We start from the raw sequence: 19,085 nt of genomic DNA, 5'->3' as shown, positions 1-19,085 counted from the left end.
CACACATTGCTTTATTATGAATACTGAAAAGTATTAGAGTTGTCAGACCACAGTTTCTGTGTCTATTTCAAAGTGGGAGAAATGTGTACACGCCTCTGAGGGTGTGTGTGACTTCGGATGACAAATATTCTAATCATAATTTAAAATTAAATAATTTAACAAATTTAATTAAAATTTTAATAAAATTAAAACAAAGATAAACCTAAATCATGAATCATTCTTTCCAAAACAAGTCCTAATTTAAACAATGCAGTAAACTGTTCTTATTTTAAGGATGTTTTACTAGAAAACAAGACAAAAGATTAAAAATGTTATGTAATTGCTTTGTTTTCCTTTAAGGTTTGGGTTAGTAGCGTTAATTTCAGTAACAAAAACTATGGCAAAAAAAAATTAAAAATACAAACTGACACCCGTTTTTTTTATTTTTTATGACTAACACAAGACAACACTGACATCATTTAAAACTAATTGTATAAACAGGAAATATCGTTGACAAAAATTTGACTAAAATGTAGTTAAAAAATATAAAAACACTCTATATCCTAAATTTCTTAACATTTCTATTTTCTTCAACAAAAACAAAAAGAGGAGCAAAAAAATATGGACCTCCACAAACTTTCATGTTTGGGGTTGCCAGATGTCAAGAATTTAAATCCTCCTATGAGATACTCTCCTAAAAGGACCCATTTTCTTCACTGTTTTATTTTATCTTTGCAACCTGGCAACCATCTTTTGTTCTTTATTTATGATCATATAAAAAAATCAGTCATGATCAGTAATAGTGACTGCAACATTGTAATTAATTATGATTATCAGTTTAACCATTATGCAGTATGACTTAAATGTGACTGTTTTAATTGGCTAAAACTATAGACTAAAATTCCCAGACTTTTTAAACAAAAAACATGACAGATTGAACAGATATCCTAAAAGTTAAAAATGACACCTGACACAGGACTATGACTAAGAGTAAATAAAAAAAACAGCTGACTTTATTGAAAAATAAAATAAAATAAAATAAAATAAAACAAGATAAAATAAAATAATGGCATGCACTTCTTAAGACAACCAGATAAATGTGCAGGTATGAGTGGGTGTCTGAGACAGAAAGAGTGGCAAAGTGTGGCAAAAAAAATGCAGAAACGTACACTTACCAGCTGCAGCACGTCTTCATCCTTTGGCATGATGGAGAGCTCCAGTACACTCTCACTGCAAAGAGAAGACAAAGACACCCAGAGAGCATGAGATTCAACAGGAGCATGTATCTACTGGACTTACAGTGACAATGGAACAAACTCTCCATTAAAGGTTTTAGGTTGAGCACAAAGACAACCTTTACACTGAGGTCAGTAGTAACCTTTTTAAGTAATGCACATAATCATCCAGACAGCAAACACTGCCTGAGGTCATTCTGTTACGTAAAACATATGTCACAAATTCCACATGAACAAGACTCATGTGAAAATGTTTAGTTCTGCTCCTTCAACTTTTAACTCAACAATCCAAGCAATGCTGTAGATCAAGACATCTTGATCTGCATTTACTTCCCAGGATAGATTTGGAGCTGTAGAAGACCTCATTTGAATCAGCTCATGCAACAAAGTGCTTTTGAATAGATGCTGTTTGACTTGAGAAAGCTCACCTGTTCTGAATCAGTGCAATGACCTGCGAGTATGTCTTGCCCAGCACGCTCTCTCCATTCACTTTAACCAGCCTGTCTCCTGCAAACACACACACAAAATAACACACTTATTCTACATGACAGACATTTAGAGCAGGGTTTCCCAACGTTTTTTGTCTAATGTGCACAGCCCCATCAATAAGACTCAAGTAGCCCTTACAAACCACAAAAAGTCTTTATTAAAAATGATAATAAAAAAAAAAATTAATCACAAAAAAATATAAATAGTGTAATGTTTATCAAAAATTCCAAATAACAGTAAAGCCATTAATGTATATGTAGTGTTCTATTTATCAAACAATCCTGAAAAATTTATCATGATTTCCACAAATACAGCATATCATAATCATCATAATCATCACATCATACATATAGAATGATTTCTGAAAGATCACGTGACACTGAAGACTGGAGTTATGATGCTGAAAATTCAGCTTTGCATCACAGGAATAAATTACAATTCAAAATATATTAATGCAGAAAACAATTTCACTAAAATCACTATTTTACTATTTATACTGTATATTTGATTAAATAAATGAAGCCTTAGTGAGCAATAAGAGACTTTTTTCAAAAGCATTAAAAAAATCTTACCAACCCCAAACTTTTGAACAGTAGTGTATTTTTTGCTATTAGTATCATTCACACAAATGTACAATATTACATAATATTACATATATTTTTCCATTAACCATTAATTTCACAACAGGGTTTAATGTTTTTAACATTAGCACAGTGTGAGCGAGCATGAGCATTCTGTTCAAATAATAAAGATTAAGTAGACTCGTTCCATGTGTTCACTCTGTTTTCTTTAGATCTCTGGTGTGTTTTGGGTTCATGTCAGGGTTAGGTTATGGGATCATCTCCCCCAGCGGCAGTTTGTCAGAGGAGTCAATGAAGGCTGAACCTTCTATCCAGTCATATTAAAATACAGTACATTCATCAGAGGCAGTGCATGATCTGTTGCACCGGGTTCCATGGAAAACTCTATTATTAAAAGACTATTTCCACAGAATTGGAACTCTCATCGTGTTTGTTTATGAAATATTATCCAATTACGCTGTCAGCTACTCTCAGCTCAAATTTTAAACATTCCATTGACTTTACATCAAGATGATCACATAAAATACCAAAAGAGTCTGTGATATTCCTATTTAATGTGTCTCAAGGCTATTTTAATCGTATGTGTATGGTAGCCTAGTTACTGGCAACAAATATGATAAATATACTACAATCCTGTATTGTATTGTACACTTGAACATGCCTTCATTGAACTCAACTACTTTTTCCTGACCAGGAAGCTGCCATGTGTCACACACACACACAAGCAAGAGATAATGAGTCACCTTCTGTCACGCTGAAAGTATTGTGTATGAATAACAAACCATACTTCACCAAATAGATATACTGCTCCGTATCAGTTTCTCTCTCAGGGTCAGATTTATTCCATTCATAGAAACCAACAGAAGAAAGACTGAATGCAGTGAGGGCACAGTGGACCGTCCATGGCAGTCAGGTGACATGATTAGTCACAGGAAGCAGGACATATTGAAAGTGCTTATATGTCTTAGTACAGAGATACATTCCTGTAAATCTGTGAAGAAACAGACTACTATCGAGATAAGTGGGAAAGTCATAACAAGAGATCACATATGAGTGCACTGAGGTGGGTATAATCAAAGCTAAAATCGTTTAGCATGTACACACATACAGTAAACAGTCACAACTGTTCATGTATAAAGTATGAATTAAAAAAGTTCTCAGGAATGAAATTATGAGTTAACTCAACTTCCCATTGAATTTCAGGGTTATGTGCAGTAAGGGTTGCACCGCCTAGATGACTTCACTAGTATGAGCGTGAAATGATTAATGTCAACAACACTGAATGTTGAGTCAGTGAAATTGTGCAACTGAAATACTGAAATACAAATATGCTCCGATTATCGTAAGCAATTTGTCTATTCAGACCAATGCATAACAGCTGCAGATAGGATGAAGGGCAATGCAAATCCACTCTCTGACAGTAGGTGGCGCTTATAGAAAAGCAGTGATACAGGCATTACACCCCAGTATACAAAGCACTACACAACTTTCAATTTCTAACATCATTTGCCATGGAGAAGAAATGTTTTCAAACAGCCGTTCAGATTTTTGTATTTGCATCGTGTTCCTCAAACAACACTAAATACAAGAATAAAGAGACAAGAGACCTGGTTCCGCATTCTTTCTCTGATACATACTGTATTGCTATTACAATTGTAATGCTATTTTGTATAACAATACTTATTATAATACTATTTCAGAATAACAACAGTTTGAGAGTGCCACCAAGCCATAGACCTAAATGGGCATGGGACCAAAAACGCTAATCTTATTGGTTGGCTGGTTTTCTTTGCAGTATGATGGAAATGAGAAGCTCTCTCTGTCAGATTGAGGCATGTAAATGTTTTTATCAGTCTGAACAGAAATAACTGTTAACAGCCATGCATTCAAATTTAAATGTATTGCAGCAAACATTTAGTCTGATGCCATGTAGTTTCTATGAAGATATCTTCACACTCTTTTACCTGGACACAAGCCAGCCTGGTGGGCGGGGCCTTTTTCCCTCACATTCTTAACGAAGATGGTGTCCATGGGCTCCAGACGACTCCGATGGAGCCCTGCATCAAACACACACAAAATATACTTCATAGTTTGTACAGAAGGGGAAAAACTGAAATGAAATATTGAGGATTCAAATTCTAATACAAACTTGCATATAAACAAAAATAATCTATGAAATATTTAATGTTCTGCACTATTTCTAGGTCACTAATCATATAAGTAAATTATTGACAGGTGAATGTCAGATGTTCTTCCTCCACTGAAGCTCAATATGCTCTTTGGATCATTTCAAGTCATGCTGGAGATCAAATGGTTTAAAAAAATGTATTACCATTATTAATCAGGCTCAAATCAAAAACAAAGAATAACTAAAATACAAATCATGAGGTTGGACACAAACTTGTGCTGCTGTCATTAAAGCAAACATGGAATACTGAATATAATAAGACAGTTTGACATTCATGTTAATATTTAAAAATGCTGATCTATCATTTTAGAATTTGTAACGAAAAATGAATGTTTTAAATTACAAAAATTCAAAATAGAATTGTTACACTGGTGGACTTTTGGACCTCACTGTACAGCCACACAAACACACACATCCACAGATGTTTAGGCTGGCACTGTGGAATGTGTTATCCTCATACTGATGCCAGTGTATCATGATGGCATGATAAGATGAGGACAGATGGTAACAGTCAACAAACAGGTTGAGTTAGTAACGCATAAACTGATCTGGACCTTTAGTGCAGCATCAGTACTGGTCTTATATCATCAGATGATCTGTCGCACTCAGCTCTAACACAAATCTCTATGATCTGAAGCTACAGTGTGTAGATGCATGAATGAGTGTTTGCTTGTGCAAATCCTCTGTATCAGTCACTGGATTTTACTTGCATTGTTATTGCCTGGGATCCAGTAGTACTGTACGTCATTATGACAATATGTAAAGCACAATAAGACATTAGGACTCAACTTTCTCACTTCAGATCTGGATTTGCATCTTTTTTTCATGTACAAGTACTGTGACATGATATCTTTTTTTTTTTTTGATATGGAAATAAGGAAACATTTTCATATGTCAGAACTTGCAAATTATATGGCAAATATATCATATCAATCATGCTCCTTCCTGTAATCCTGCTTAAACTGGACTGATTTGAATGCAGATGGACTCATTGATTGTGCAAGAATGGAAACTTGCTCTAGGAGGCGCCATACAACAAACATCTGTTTCCCTTGACATTGCTTCTGCCGCTAATTCATCTCAGATCAGTCACTGACCATAATGTAAGTGATAATGTAAGCAAGAGGAAGAAAAACAATTCATATCAAGCTTAGTCAATGAGTGGCAAAACATTCTCAAATTATAAGAAATTAGCTTTAATGGCTGCAATTCACATGATGTGTGAACATAAAAGGAATATAAAAGTTAGACTCACCCTTTCCATTCCCATTCTCTTCATCCTAACAGGAAACAAGAAGAAGACAGTTAGATCAAATTACTGCATGGCCTTAAACTTAATGGTTTAGTAATTTACAAGATACTTAAGCGAGTTATTATCATCTTTAATATACTGTACTCCACTAATCATATAATAGAAATGACATTGGAGTCTTTGAGTATTTAACAAATTATGCTCATCAAGCCTTTTAAAGTTATTGTTTCACCAAAATTTTTTAAATACTTTTTAGTCACGGTTATATCACTTTTAAAAACTATGACTTTCTTTTTTACTATGGAACAAAAATGAAGACATTTTGAATAATCATGCTAGTCACTCATTTCTATGCAATAACAATAATGAGGACTAAACCTTTAAAATGGATATAAGCTATTAAACAAGCTATTATTAATAATATTTATGTTGTGCTATTATAAAATAGAAATGTTTTATATAATAATAATAATAATGTTATATATGTGTAATATATGACGTATAATATAATGTATATATAAATGTATTTTTATTATCATTCTACACGTCATATTTGTACTTTTACGCTGCTTATTTGTCATTGAAAAGACTGGCCAAGATTTGAACCATTCTTAAATATGCAAAACATGAGAAGAAAGTTTGGAATAATAATAGGGTGAGTAAATGAAGACAGTTTTCTTTTTTGGGGTGAATTATACCTTTTATGTCTATGGTGTGCAACATGAATCAAGTCAATAGTTATCCTCAGAGTTCATCAAATTAGGCACCAACAAAAAACAAAAACAGGAAATAACTTATTTAATTTTTTTATAACAGTTCTCAATTAATTTGTTTGATCTTTATCATGTAACTGATATCGACACTGAATTTGTCCCAGCACTAGAGGTCAGCACAGCGAAAAATGGAGCACTTTAGCAGTGAATGTATTGCTTTTAGCCACAAACACACATAAAACACACCACCGCAAGAACAAGAGCCGCAACAACATTAATCTTTCCATCTGTGCAGGAAATGACATAGTCTTTATAATATTCACTCTGCATCTTTATTTACAACAGACACAGTTTAGATAACACATGCACAGCCTTCACAAAATAACCAGACTGCAAACCAGAGGCTCAAATCACACACACATGCAACGCTGATCAGGCAGTTTAAAGTGGGCAGCCCAGTGTTTAGTCTGCGCTGACTGGGCTCATTCCTAACAAACTCACACAATACTGAGGCTTTGCCGTCCCGGGAGAAAGACAGACAGAGGGGCAACCAGATGGGTGAAGAGGGACGGACAGTGACCACAACTTTAAGATTTATAATCAACATCCAACCCATAGATTAAAATGAATGTCCACGTGTGGTGGGGTGACAGATGGAGAGTGCCACACAGTCATGTGACCACGTAGGAACAGTGCATGGACCAGAACTTATTGTCCCAGCAGCCCTGGTACGGCCCGGACCAGCCCAGAGTGCATGTGGTACCAGTCAAACACAACATAGGCCCTTTGAGTAGGAAAGCAAACAGCAGCTTCTCAGAGAAGAGATGCCATATCCAATCATAATGGGGCTTTGTTTCTCCAACATCATGTACACACACACACACACACCGTTTAAACCGTTGTAGCCTGTTCTAAATAAAATATGGAAATAAAATACCCTACCGGGGTTGGCAAGATTTATTTATTTAAGGGATGCACCAAAATTTACTCTTACAACTTATTCTTTGTAGTTGAGAGACAGGGGTGTTTTCTTTCAGCTGTTAATTGACTGTAAGTCAGGGCTGTCCACATTTTGTAGCCTGATTTTGTGATAGTTGGCAGAAATCCTCACCTTGAGACTGGTGTGCAGGGCGGACTCTGGCGGGTAAACGATGAAGTGACGTAGTGTGAAGCCAAAGCCCTGAGAGTTCTTATGGAGCACCAGTGTACGTGGACCCTGCCAGGACACGCCCAAGCCATCTGCCCCGCTCCTGACCACCGGCCGAGGGTTCTCACTGGATGAGGAGATCCTATCTCTCCGCCCCTTTGCCTGGAGGAAACACAGAAAGATGGCTGTAATTAGACATTCCCCATTCATCCAGTCACTCATTTAGTCCAAAACTATTATTCCAATGAGATAACATGTCACACAGAACACTGCATCTAATGCAAATGAAATGCATCTGTGTTGACAAATAAGTCACATTTAATGTGATAATTGGAGAATACTCTTGGCAGATAATTGCTAGAAATAACACCCTGTTGTTCTAAATGACCATCCCAACTGTTTTGGATCTGTCAGTCTACTTACGCCACCTGTGCAAACAAGACGTGGGCATGTGAGGAAAAGTAACTGAAAGGGGGAGGGAACGGGAAACATCTCTCCACATTTGGGAGCCATGATGTCGTTTTTATGTTGTCAACATTCTCTAAGGAATTCTTAGAGGGCACTAACAGAAATGTTACTTAGTAGATTAGTAGGAATAAAGGCCAGGGATGGCTACAAAAAAAAAGAATAAAAACATTGAAAAAGAATAAATAAAATAAAATAAATAATTTTCGATTTGGGGTGTATTCACACCAGGAAGGTCCGCTAGTTGACTTGCTTTGGTCCGGACCAAAAACTTTTTTGTTTAGTGTGGTTCGCTTTCACACTGCCCTTTTTGCAAATGAACTAGAAACTTTAAGCAAAACCACATGTGTGCCAAGATCATCTCTTCAGCTGGGTCTCGTTCGAAACCGTCGATTGTTTAGTTCAAAACAGAACATAATCCACCTCTTCAGCTGGGTCTCGTTCGATTGTTTAGTCTAAACCAGAGTACGATTGCTGTATTCACACCTGCCCCAAAGATCCACACCAAAGGGGGAAACGAACTTGAGTTCGATTCAATCGAACCAAAAAAGACTGGTGTGAATACACCCTTAATCTATATTTTATTAGCTTTGGTTCTCCAAATAAGTATTTAACACATCAGTTCACTAAAAAGGTCCCTTTGACGCCCGAGTACTGGGACAAAACAGCTCACAGACGTGTAGTGGTGTTTAATTTGAAAGCTGACATCATCATTCCCCTCATTTTGCAAAAAAATACCTCTATTCTCCTCAACCTAAAATCAACAACTTCACCACCCCTGTGGTTTCACTATAACAGGATGTCCAGTTAGGGCAGGAAGTTCCCTAAGAATGGTGCCAAAAACAAGGGAATTTTTTCTTTTTATTTGGCAACTCATTTCATAAAAAGCAGACATTTACTTCTCAAATGTCTCCTCTTCACCCCGTTACTCCTCACATCTCTCTGCACTCAGCAGAAGTCATACTCTATAATCCAGCGGTCCTGATTCTAACCGCAGCCTCGCCCCCTCTCTGCTTCTCACCCTATTTCTGTCTCACACGCGGTTTTCATTTGGCTGTGCTTATGTCTGAACCTTCTCTCTTTCACTTGCATTCTTACCAACTTGCACGCATGATCACACACATATAGACAAATGGTAATGCTCCTTTTAAACAGCCCCGCATATTGTGTGGAATGATGTAATGTTTTATTTAATTTCCTTATTTCTGTTAAAGGGATAGCTCACTTAAAGAGATACTCCATCCCAAAATGAAAATTTTGTCATTAATCACTTACCCCCATGTTGTTCCAAACCTGTAAAAGCTTTGTTCGTCTTCGGAACACAGTTTAAGATATTTTGGATGAAAACCGGGAGGCTTGAGACTGTCCCATAGATTGCCAAATAAATAACAGTGTTAAGGTCCGTACTGCTCAGAATTGCCAAAATGGCGCTACGCTGATTTGGAGAGACACAGAGGAGAGGAATTGTTGAATAAAGTCATTATTTTTGTTTTCTTGGGTGTACAAAAAGTATTCTTGTCGCTTCATAACGTTACGTTTGAATCACTGATGGCAGATGGAGTATTCTGACGATGCTTTTCATACTTTCCTGGACCTTGACACTGTTATTTATTTGGCAGTCTAAGGGACAGTCACAAGCCTCCCGGTTTTCATCCAAAATATCTTAAATTGTGTTCCAAAGACGAACGAAGCTTTTACGGGTTTGGAACAACATGGGGGTAAGTGATTAATTTGGGATGGAGTATCCCTTTAAAAATGGACACTCTACAGTCATTTACTCACTCTCATGTCTTTCAAAAGCTGTATGACTCTCTTTCTTCCGTAAAACAAAAAGGGAAATATAAGCCAAAGCTTCTCTTTTCCATACAAAAAAAGGAGTGTGACACAAGATTTTCAGCGGATATACCAAACTTAATTTTAATCTGTTTCACTGAATGACCTTTGAAAATAGTTCACAAGCCATTTGGACTACTTTTACGATGCTTTTATTGTACTTTTTTGGTATTTTTAGAGCTTGACAGTCCCTGGTTCTTATCCACATTCATTACATGGAGAAAAGCAGCAAGAACATTCTGATAAATGTATCATTTCTACTTCAGTTGTACAGGCTCTGAATTATCCTTGTGAGTATTTTTAAATAGAAAATAGACTAAATTTGCAGTGATTTTTGTGAAAATCTGTGGAAATTATCGAATCAATCCACATGAAATAGAGCTGAGGTGGCTGAAAAAAATAGCTAAAATATTTAATAAACACAAGGAATTAAATGTTTGTTTAAAATAAGATCAATTTACCTGAGAAGCTAATTTGCATAGAGATTGCAAAGCTATTAAGGCTTGTTTTCAGAGAATGTATCTTGTATTAAATTTCTTGTCTTTCTCCACTTAAATTCTTGGGAGCATTCTGCAGAGTTCATGCGCGCGTGGGCCTGCTCAACGGATTAGACAGAGACAAATAAAAGTGAAAGACACAATAAGGCTGTGTAAGTGACAGGATGAATGTACAGGGGCATGTGTGAATTCCATAACATTTACTGTTAAGCCAGGACATGTTCAGACAAAGACGGAGAGGCTAGCTTTAGAAAGAGAAAGAGAGGGAGAGCTCAGTCTCCAACAGGCTCCAACACGCAGGTTTCGACCACAAGGTTCCTCCCAGCACTGAGAATACCAAACCCTGTTATTACCCCCCAAAAAACACACAAGTGTACCCATAAACACATGCTGGTCACCTAATGGTCCAGCAATGTCCATCCATTTAAAGCATTAAACTTGTCCTTCCGTTCCGTTCTGTTCTTGTCATGTATGTTTCTTCATCACTAACATTCTAATGGATTGCAAACGTGACTCTCCAAGGAAACCAAGCACTCAAACAAGTCTTCTGTTTGACGTCAGAGAGACCTCAAAGAACACTTACTACATTCCCATTAGATTAAAAGCTTTTGAGAAGTTTACTGACATGTTGCAAGCCAGATGTCCATGGATCTAATGGTACACAACAATGTCCTTCATATCACATCTTAAATAGAGAGAAAGAGTCTCATTTTCCAGCAAAAATATGTGAACGATTGACATGAGAAGCAAAATTATTGAAAACATTAAGATTTATTTCTTTTAGAGATTGTATCTTGAAATTTTTTTTTCATGCACCACTGTATTTTCTTGAATTATGCATAAAAATCACAAATTCTTTCTTAGATGTATGCTTAAATACACAGGTATGCAAAAATTATTCTCTCAAATAAATTTTAATAAGAATGAAAACCAAATTTTATATATATATATATATATATATATATATATATATATATATATATATATATATATATATATATATATATATATATATATATATATAAAACTTCAATAAAAATAAAAAAAAATTAAAAAATAAAATCCAATTCAATCTTTTTTCTGAAAAAAAACTACTGATTCAGATAAATTAAAGTACTGTAAACCAAAATTTTTTACTTACTTGCATTTGTCTGTCTAACTATGCATCAGCCAAATTAATAAATGCAAATATCGTTGAAATCATAGTAGTGTTGGCGCTGATAGCCTAGTGGACAGTGCACCAAAATATAACGCCGTTGCGTTATGGGAGTCCCGATTTCAAATCCCAGCAAACTACCAAAAAATAATAATAATCATAGTAGTGTTGTGCACTAGAAATGCACCCTTATGACTTCTACTCAACATCCAAAATTCACTCAAGTGACGTGTTTCTTTATGGCCAGGTAATGATGGGTTAACACACACCCGACACATTTTTCTTAGAGAGTGACGTGTTTCTAGTGTTGATTCAGTGTAATTTGGTCATAAATCAGGGAAAGAATTGGAAACTAAATGTGGACATTGACTTAAGAATGTATATTGCTAAATGTCCTCAAAATACCTAATCTGACGAGTGTTTTATTATGTCTCCAGTCCTCTAAGTTGGCAGACTATGCTTACACACACTCACAGACAGTCGCCAGAAACAATACACTGCAAACAGCTGAGTGTGTGATCCTGCTGAAAAGTTGAGCGTAATTAATGTTGAGTGTTTAATCCCTGATACCCTGCCCTATGACTGCAACACACACACACAACTAAGAAGAGGTGTGTATGTGTGTGTTTAAACCTGTCTGTCAGCTCTTTCAGTTCCGCTGGAGCTCCGTTAAACAGGATTTTCCACCTTTATAGCAATGTTTCAATCCAGGATAAAAAAATAAACAGAACTGCAGGGAATATGAATGAATGCACTTGTATCCAACAGAGTGACTTCAATATCAACATAATTTTAATATCAAATAGACATCGTTTATACGCTACATAATTGTAACCATATAATGACCATACAATGTATTCAAAAGGACATCTTCTGTGGCACATATCATAGCATGACCTTCAGAATCAGTCATATTTATAGTTTTATAGCTTTATAGTTGTTGTTGTTTTTTTTAGATTTGTAATTAGCTTTTATTTTTACATCAGTTTTCAGTATTATCTAGATAAATAAAATTAATTGATTTAAAACAATGTACACAGCTTACAAAAGAAACATCAAATAATGTAAATAATATAACTCCATCAATTTCTGGATGAATCAACAAAAATGGCAGCTAACAGCCAATTAAAATTATTATATTTAAGTCAATTATTTAAATAGTAAATGGTTGATCTTTATGAAATTTGGTGCGCATATGCAGATAGCCTTATTGAGGCTATGTACCAAATTTCATGACAATTGACCCTTTGCAAAAAACCCACCCTCCTTAGTTACAGTTGCTATGTCCGACAAGCCATGCCGCTCTTACATTACAAATCATGTTATCATAGAGTGAAAAATACATTGCGGAGCAAAGAGGACACTGACAACACGAACAGCAGGTCACTTCTGGTATAAGACAAGGTGTCAGCTTTCAAATTTTGTAATTTTTTACGAAATTCAGACAATAAATACCATTTTGTGGCTCTTTAATGTGTCGTGACTCGTGACAGATCACTGTAGCGCCTGTATTTTATTTCAGCCGCGGAAAGACATCAATACAATTTTTCAAGTTTAAGTCCACCAAATTTCTATTCTCCTTTTGATTTGTTTGTTGAACCAAATGGCGGATTTGGCGTTATGACTGGTCAGATCGCCTGTCAATCTAGCTCTTTGTGAAGGAGCAATTGGCCACAAGTTGGCGAAATAATGGTCAAGTTTACACATAAATTATAACAGAGATTAGTATTAAAATTTCTGTCCTGTCATTTTTGAAGTCTGATTCACATTAAATATGGTGTGTATCATCTAGAGTGCATCCTGACAAAACATTCACCTCCAGCACTGTGTATTTTAACTCAGCCTTGCTAAAGGATACCACCGGACAACCTTCTGTCAACCCAACCCGACCGAACAAGACAACTAGAGCATTAAGTCCTACAGTAAATCTGAACCAACCCAGGCAGCTTCATTTAAATACCGGTGTTCTGATTGAAATAACATGGCTCCTCGCCTTTATTAGCAGATCAGAGTCTGTCCTTCTAGAGACATTTTCCTTTTCTGCGATAGGAAAAAATGGAAGGGTTCACCTCTGAACGGATTATGATGGTTGTTCAAACATGGTGAGGCACAGTTTGCTTTTTTAGGAGGACATGGAGCAGTTAACCCAACTGAAGGAGCAGCCCGACCACACATAGCTGAAAGCGGTTGACTTTTTGGTTTGGGTTAGCGTCTCATATGAGCATGTGTCTGGCCGACAGCTGTCTACATGTAAAATTCTGAAGAATATGCCATCCCATTCCATCCTCACATGCCTGGGAATATGTCTTATGAATATCTTAAAGCGTATGATCACATGACAGAACAATCTCAGACACAAACAGACTCCTATATACACAACAGACCTAGACATTCCCTAACTAAAATCCTATAATCTAGGTGCTTAAAGCAAAACCACACCAACCAATCAGTTTAACACACACACAAACATACAGTCACGTGAAGGGCTTTTAAAACCCCTTATCTGGTGCCTTTTTTTTACTTTCTAAGTAGTGTTTCTGACCTCCCACAAATATCTCTATGGTTAAAGTTTCAGTTAAGACATAAATGCAAGAAAAAGGCACATTCTCAGAAAAGTTTTTTAAGACCTAATATTTTATTCCCTGAAACTGACCTTTTACCTTGTAAAGACACACACAATATAAATACTTAATATTTATAAAACACCTAATATAATATAAAATATTCTAATATATATAATACATTTAATATTATACTTAAATAATCATATTAAAAATATATCAAATGTAAAAATATAATGCTAAATAATATGATGTAATTATAATGCATTTTTGTCCATTTTGGGCTTTTTTGGGGGGGACTTTCAGTGGCATTTTTGCTCAAGACCTAGGTCAATTTCTGACCCTAGTGATAAATAAATATAAAAGTCTTTCAAAAGCATTTTAATTTATAGATTACGCTATATGTCTCTCATTTTATCCACACACATACATACATAAAAGCAGCTTACCCTGCAGGTCTGTGAGGGTCTCGGCAGTGCTCTGCTGGCATTGATGCCATTTGTGCTTTCAATAGTGTCATTTTGGAGGTTCGAAACGTTTATTTGTGGTGTATCCCCATGTAAAACCGCCACCCAGATACAGCGAGGTTCTGGAGAGCTGCAGTCCACTCCTACTGCATCCTGAAAACACCACTCCTTACCCCCTACACGCGGGCACACAGCAGGCATCGCCAACGGCACCTGACCCGCTGACCGCATCACACATCAACACGCACGGGAGTGTGCAAGGGCTCACAAAAGGACAAGTCGCAATCACAAAGGAACCATTAAGAACTTTCGATGTGGCAATTTTTTTTTTTTAAACTACGATTCAGCTTAAAGATGTGTCCGTTCTCTCCCAAAGAGAGGATGTGGTTTCTGTTGAACATGCCCAAATCTCCTCATATTTCGTTAATCCATGCTGGTGAAACTTCTTAAAGGATTCCGGAGTTAAACTGATAGTTCCATATCACACCGGTGAACTCCACACCTCCCATGCTCACACACACGCACACAGACGAGTGTTACGACCACAGAAGCATATCCAGAGATGAGAGTGATCCAGGATGTGGCCACATACCCCTGTCTGGCAGACCCAGAAGTATGTGTGTGTGTGTGTGTGTAGCGAGCACGTGGCAGTGCTGGCAAGATGTAGATCCAGGGAAGCCGGCTGCAGGATGGAAAAATTAATTAAATCCAAGTTTTTACGCATCGGTTTTCTTCCTCTTTCTTTGCTTCAATCTTTTTTTTTCTTCTATTCCTTCACTTTCTAAACCATTCAGCTCATTCAGTCTTTCTCTCTCCCCACTCTGTCATCTCCTGACAAACTCTAAACTCTGGCTCTCAGTCACTATGAGTGGGCCGGCCCTCCTGCTTTTCTTTTGCTCTCTCTCTCTCTCTCTCTCTCTCATTCATTCAGGTGTCTTTCCCTTTATCACTTCTTCCTGCCTGTATCTATTTGCTGCTCAACAGTTAGCTATTCTTTATCTCACTTGCATACTCTCTTATGGCTATTTCTACTCTTTTTAAATAACCCACAAAATCAAAATCAGAGTTTTGTTGCTTTTAGTCAATGTCTGTTACCATTGAGGTCATGTTCAAGCCAGTTTACACCTAATAATCACTTTGAACACAAAGTGTTTCTTTCGGAACACTCACTATAAATCCTGATGACTCATCCTGCACTGCACAGAATTCCATCCAATCAGATGCTCCCTAGAATGAGAATGCCCCGCCCTCTAATACCAACTGCAACTCATTTTCAGCAATATTTTTTTAAACCTTCTAAACCTTTTTTTTTTTTTTTATTGACAAGGTGACTTTTTTATTGACTTAGACTTATCTGATCCTCTTTTTTGTTTTGTTTTTCCAAATTACATTTCTAAAATAGTCAGAGTTTAAAAGAAATCAGCCAAAAATGACTGAAAAGCTTACAAGGGTTTAAAAAAAAAAATCCCTTCAATATGTAATTAAACTTACTCAAACCAAAACTGTAGGCTAAGGCTTCATTTTCTTTTTGCCATCTCTATCCCTCTGGCTCCTTTTCTTTCTTTATCACAGTCATCTCTACAGTCTCTTCCATCAGCCCTCATTACCGTCTGCCACAGAAAAACTTTTGCGTTTTACCCCTCAGAGCTCTCCGATTTCTGCATTATCTAATCTTTCCATTTCATTTTCATCTTTTTCACTCAATCCTTTGTTCCATCAAGCAAAAGATATGAAAAGAAAAAGTCTGAAGCCATCAGACAGTACTTAAAAAGTCCATGTAGTCCAACAACATGTTGGCTCCGCTGAAACCTGCCGGAGTGCCCAGCGGCTCTGAATGACCATTCGAAACAGAAATCAACAGAGCAGTGCAAAACCTCCCGCTCTCTAAAAGTCCCCTCGGAGAAAGCAAAATAATGGCTCCGTTGGCAAACACAATGAGCCAAAAAACTCTAAAAAGGACAGAAAAACAGTGCTTATTGCTTCTAACTAAAAAAAAGCACAAATGGAGGAATGACTATGGGAAAGAAAAACCAAAAGACTGAGAGAAAAACCCAGAATGGCAGACAAAAAAAAAAAAGAAAAACACAGGGTGCCAGGCACCTCACTGCAGCTGCTCTCTGAGGCCTGACTGAAACAGCTGCTATAAAACAACACACAAACACAATCACACCAACACAACACAAGACACGCACTGTGGCATATCATCTATTAGGTCACATATTGACACTAACACACACACATCCGTGGAAAACCTCACCCAACCGACAGGTCTCTGGTGTGTGTGTGAGAGAGGCAGGCATTTCCTTCTCATTCAACTCCACAACACACACCTGAGATCCGTTACAAATGAGGAAGGACTGGTTTCACCTGCCGCACTGTTAGACGTGTACCGGCACGACAACATACAGCCAGAACAAGTACACAACAATACATGCAGCACAACACACACACGGTTTATCACGCCAGGTGAAGCTGTCATGAATAGACTGCAGATGAAGTCATTCTGAATCATATAAATGCCTCATATTTTAAGTTTACACACAAAAGATACTTATGACCTGAAATATCCTTTTGTGTTATTATGAAAGCATGCATGGAAAGCTTTAATGGAGGAAACAGACATACACACACACACACACGCCTGAGGTGTGTTGGAGATGAAGACACATAAGCTCTAGTAATTAAACATGAATATCAAGACTTCCTGCAGTCTAATCTGAAGCTCATCCTCCTTTTCCTCACCCCTGAAGGAACTAAACAGAACAATAACAATAAGAAGCAAAAAAAGTGAGAGAGATCTCAGTCTCGTATTTGCCAAGACATAAAAGTCTTTAAAGTAATTCTGAACTTTTTTTCCCCATAAGAATTTATGAGCTATGCAATCCACATTAATTTGTATGTCGACAATTCCAGAAGAACATTTTTATTGCTCTGTGGTTACTTTTTTTTTAAGCTAAGAAAATGAAACCAAAAAAATATATATATATATATATAACAGAGAAGATGCGTCATCTTTGTCGCAACTAATTTTCTTATCCTTTTGGTGGTCTTCAGTTATTTTAGACAGATTTGATTGTTTGTTTTTTACTTCAACAAAGTACCACGCACTTGCTATATAAATACACACAAAAAATCATGGCCATGATTAGTAAAAAAAAAAAAAAATCACACTAGTGATTTCCATATAGGAAATGAATGGGAAATATGAAAAAAAAAAAATTGTTACAATATATAGATCATGTCTATTAATAAAATTAAATTATGATGTCTAAAAATACTCAACTAGGGAATACAGTTACTTAAACACTGTATTAATTGATAGTAATTAAAATACTAATAATAATTTTAAAATATTTGTATTATTTGAATGATGCATTTATATAGCGCTTTTTGTGTATTGTGTATTAGTGATGATCTATGACTTACAACAAGTGGAAACAAACACAAAACCAACAAAAAAAAATAAATACACAACCAAAACTAATATAAAACAAAAAAAAAAAAAAAAAAAACACACACACAGATGGAGGCAATATTTTGTGCATCCATATAATGGAACTCCATAGAATCACTTCTGCGGAATACTGCCCATTTTTTTCTTCTGAGCTACTTTATCTACAAAAACACAAACAGCACTGTAGAGCCCTCATGTTTAAACAGACTGGAGCTGTGAAAGCTACCTGAGCGGCAGATGTCTGATCTGCACATGTTCTGATATGAGCTAATCCCTTTCATCCTCATACAAACATGGCTGATTCATTTATCAACACATGCTGATGGAACAGATACTCTAAACCAGAGGAACTCAGCTCATGGGTCACGCATCTCTTCTGACAAAGTCTCAAAAAAATGCTTTATGCAAAAATAACCACACAACATATAAATCATATATGCTTATATCTTCATAAAAGCACACATGCACGCTCGCTCATGCACTTTTTAAAAAGGATGTAGTCTGTCCCCTGCTGGTCACATGAAAATAAACAGTCTGCATTCATACAGACTGGCACTAAAGTATGAATGAGAGCTGCAATGACAAACGCCAAGCTAAGATCAGTTCACACAGCACAAAATAAACACAGCCACATCTGTATGTGTATAACGTGTGCTGATATTGAGTATCAGCTGTTTAAATGAGGCCTCGGTGAGCGTATGGCGATACAGAGACAGGAGATAAAGGAGATATGTCAAAACCATCTGGTCCCAAGGGCATTAGATAGCAGAACACAGTCTAGACCCACTTTAATCTGACTTTACTGAGTGTGTGTGTGTGTGTGTGCATGTTTTTGTGTGTGTGAAAAAGAAAAAAGAAAAAAAAAAACACTCTGGTAGTTTAAACTGGTTAATTTTAGCTGTAATCTTCAGCAAAGCCGTTGACCAATAAATAGGCTGCAGACCTGAAGCAAAAGCAAGGGTTGTAGCGAGAAGAAACCACCAACAGATGGCAGCACTACAGCACAAGCGTGTTTACATGTATGCAGTATGTGCCTGAAACCTATACAGAGGTACATTTTAAACAAAA

The 19,085-nt window shown here is 36.5% G+C and overlaps 1 protein-coding gene across 8 annotated transcripts in view; it reads right to left on the bottom strand.

Moving 5' to 3' along the window:
* Positions 1-19,085, bottom strand: part of LOC109045977 (rho GTPase-activating protein 23-like) — a 64,430-nt gene that overhangs the window by 20,549 nt on the left and 24,796 nt on the right. For 2 of the 8 annotated variants that reach the window (XM_042720183.1, XM_042720184.1), the window contains exons 1-6: positions 14,546-16,618; positions 7,549-7,746; positions 5,728-5,752; positions 4,249-4,341; positions 1,643-1,721; positions 1,149-1,209 (exon numbers count right to left, since the gene is read on the bottom strand). In XM_042720183.1, coding sequence (XP_042576117.1) covers positions 1,149-1,209; positions 1,643-1,721; positions 4,249-4,341; positions 5,728-5,752; positions 7,549-7,746; positions 14,546-14,794 — 705 coding nt within the window. In that variant the 5' untranslated portion in view covers positions 14,795-16,618. Of the gene's footprint in view, positions 1-1,148; positions 1,210-1,642; positions 1,722-4,248; positions 4,342-5,727; positions 5,753-7,548; positions 7,747-14,545; positions 16,619-19,085 lie in introns of those variants that run through there. The other 6 variants (XM_042720181.1, XM_042720182.1, XM_042720186.1 and 3 more) reach the window with 4 other exon arrangements.

This window comes from Cyprinus carpio, chromosome B3, assembly GCF_018340385.1.
Source record: "Cyprinus carpio isolate SPL01 chromosome B3, ASM1834038v1, whole genome shotgun sequence".
Lineage (NCBI taxonomy): Eukaryota > Metazoa > Chordata > Actinopteri > Cypriniformes > Cyprinidae > Cyprinus > Cyprinus carpio.
The sequence above is the reverse complement of the archived record's forward strand: the minus strand, read 5'-3'. Positions and strand labels throughout refer to the sequence as shown.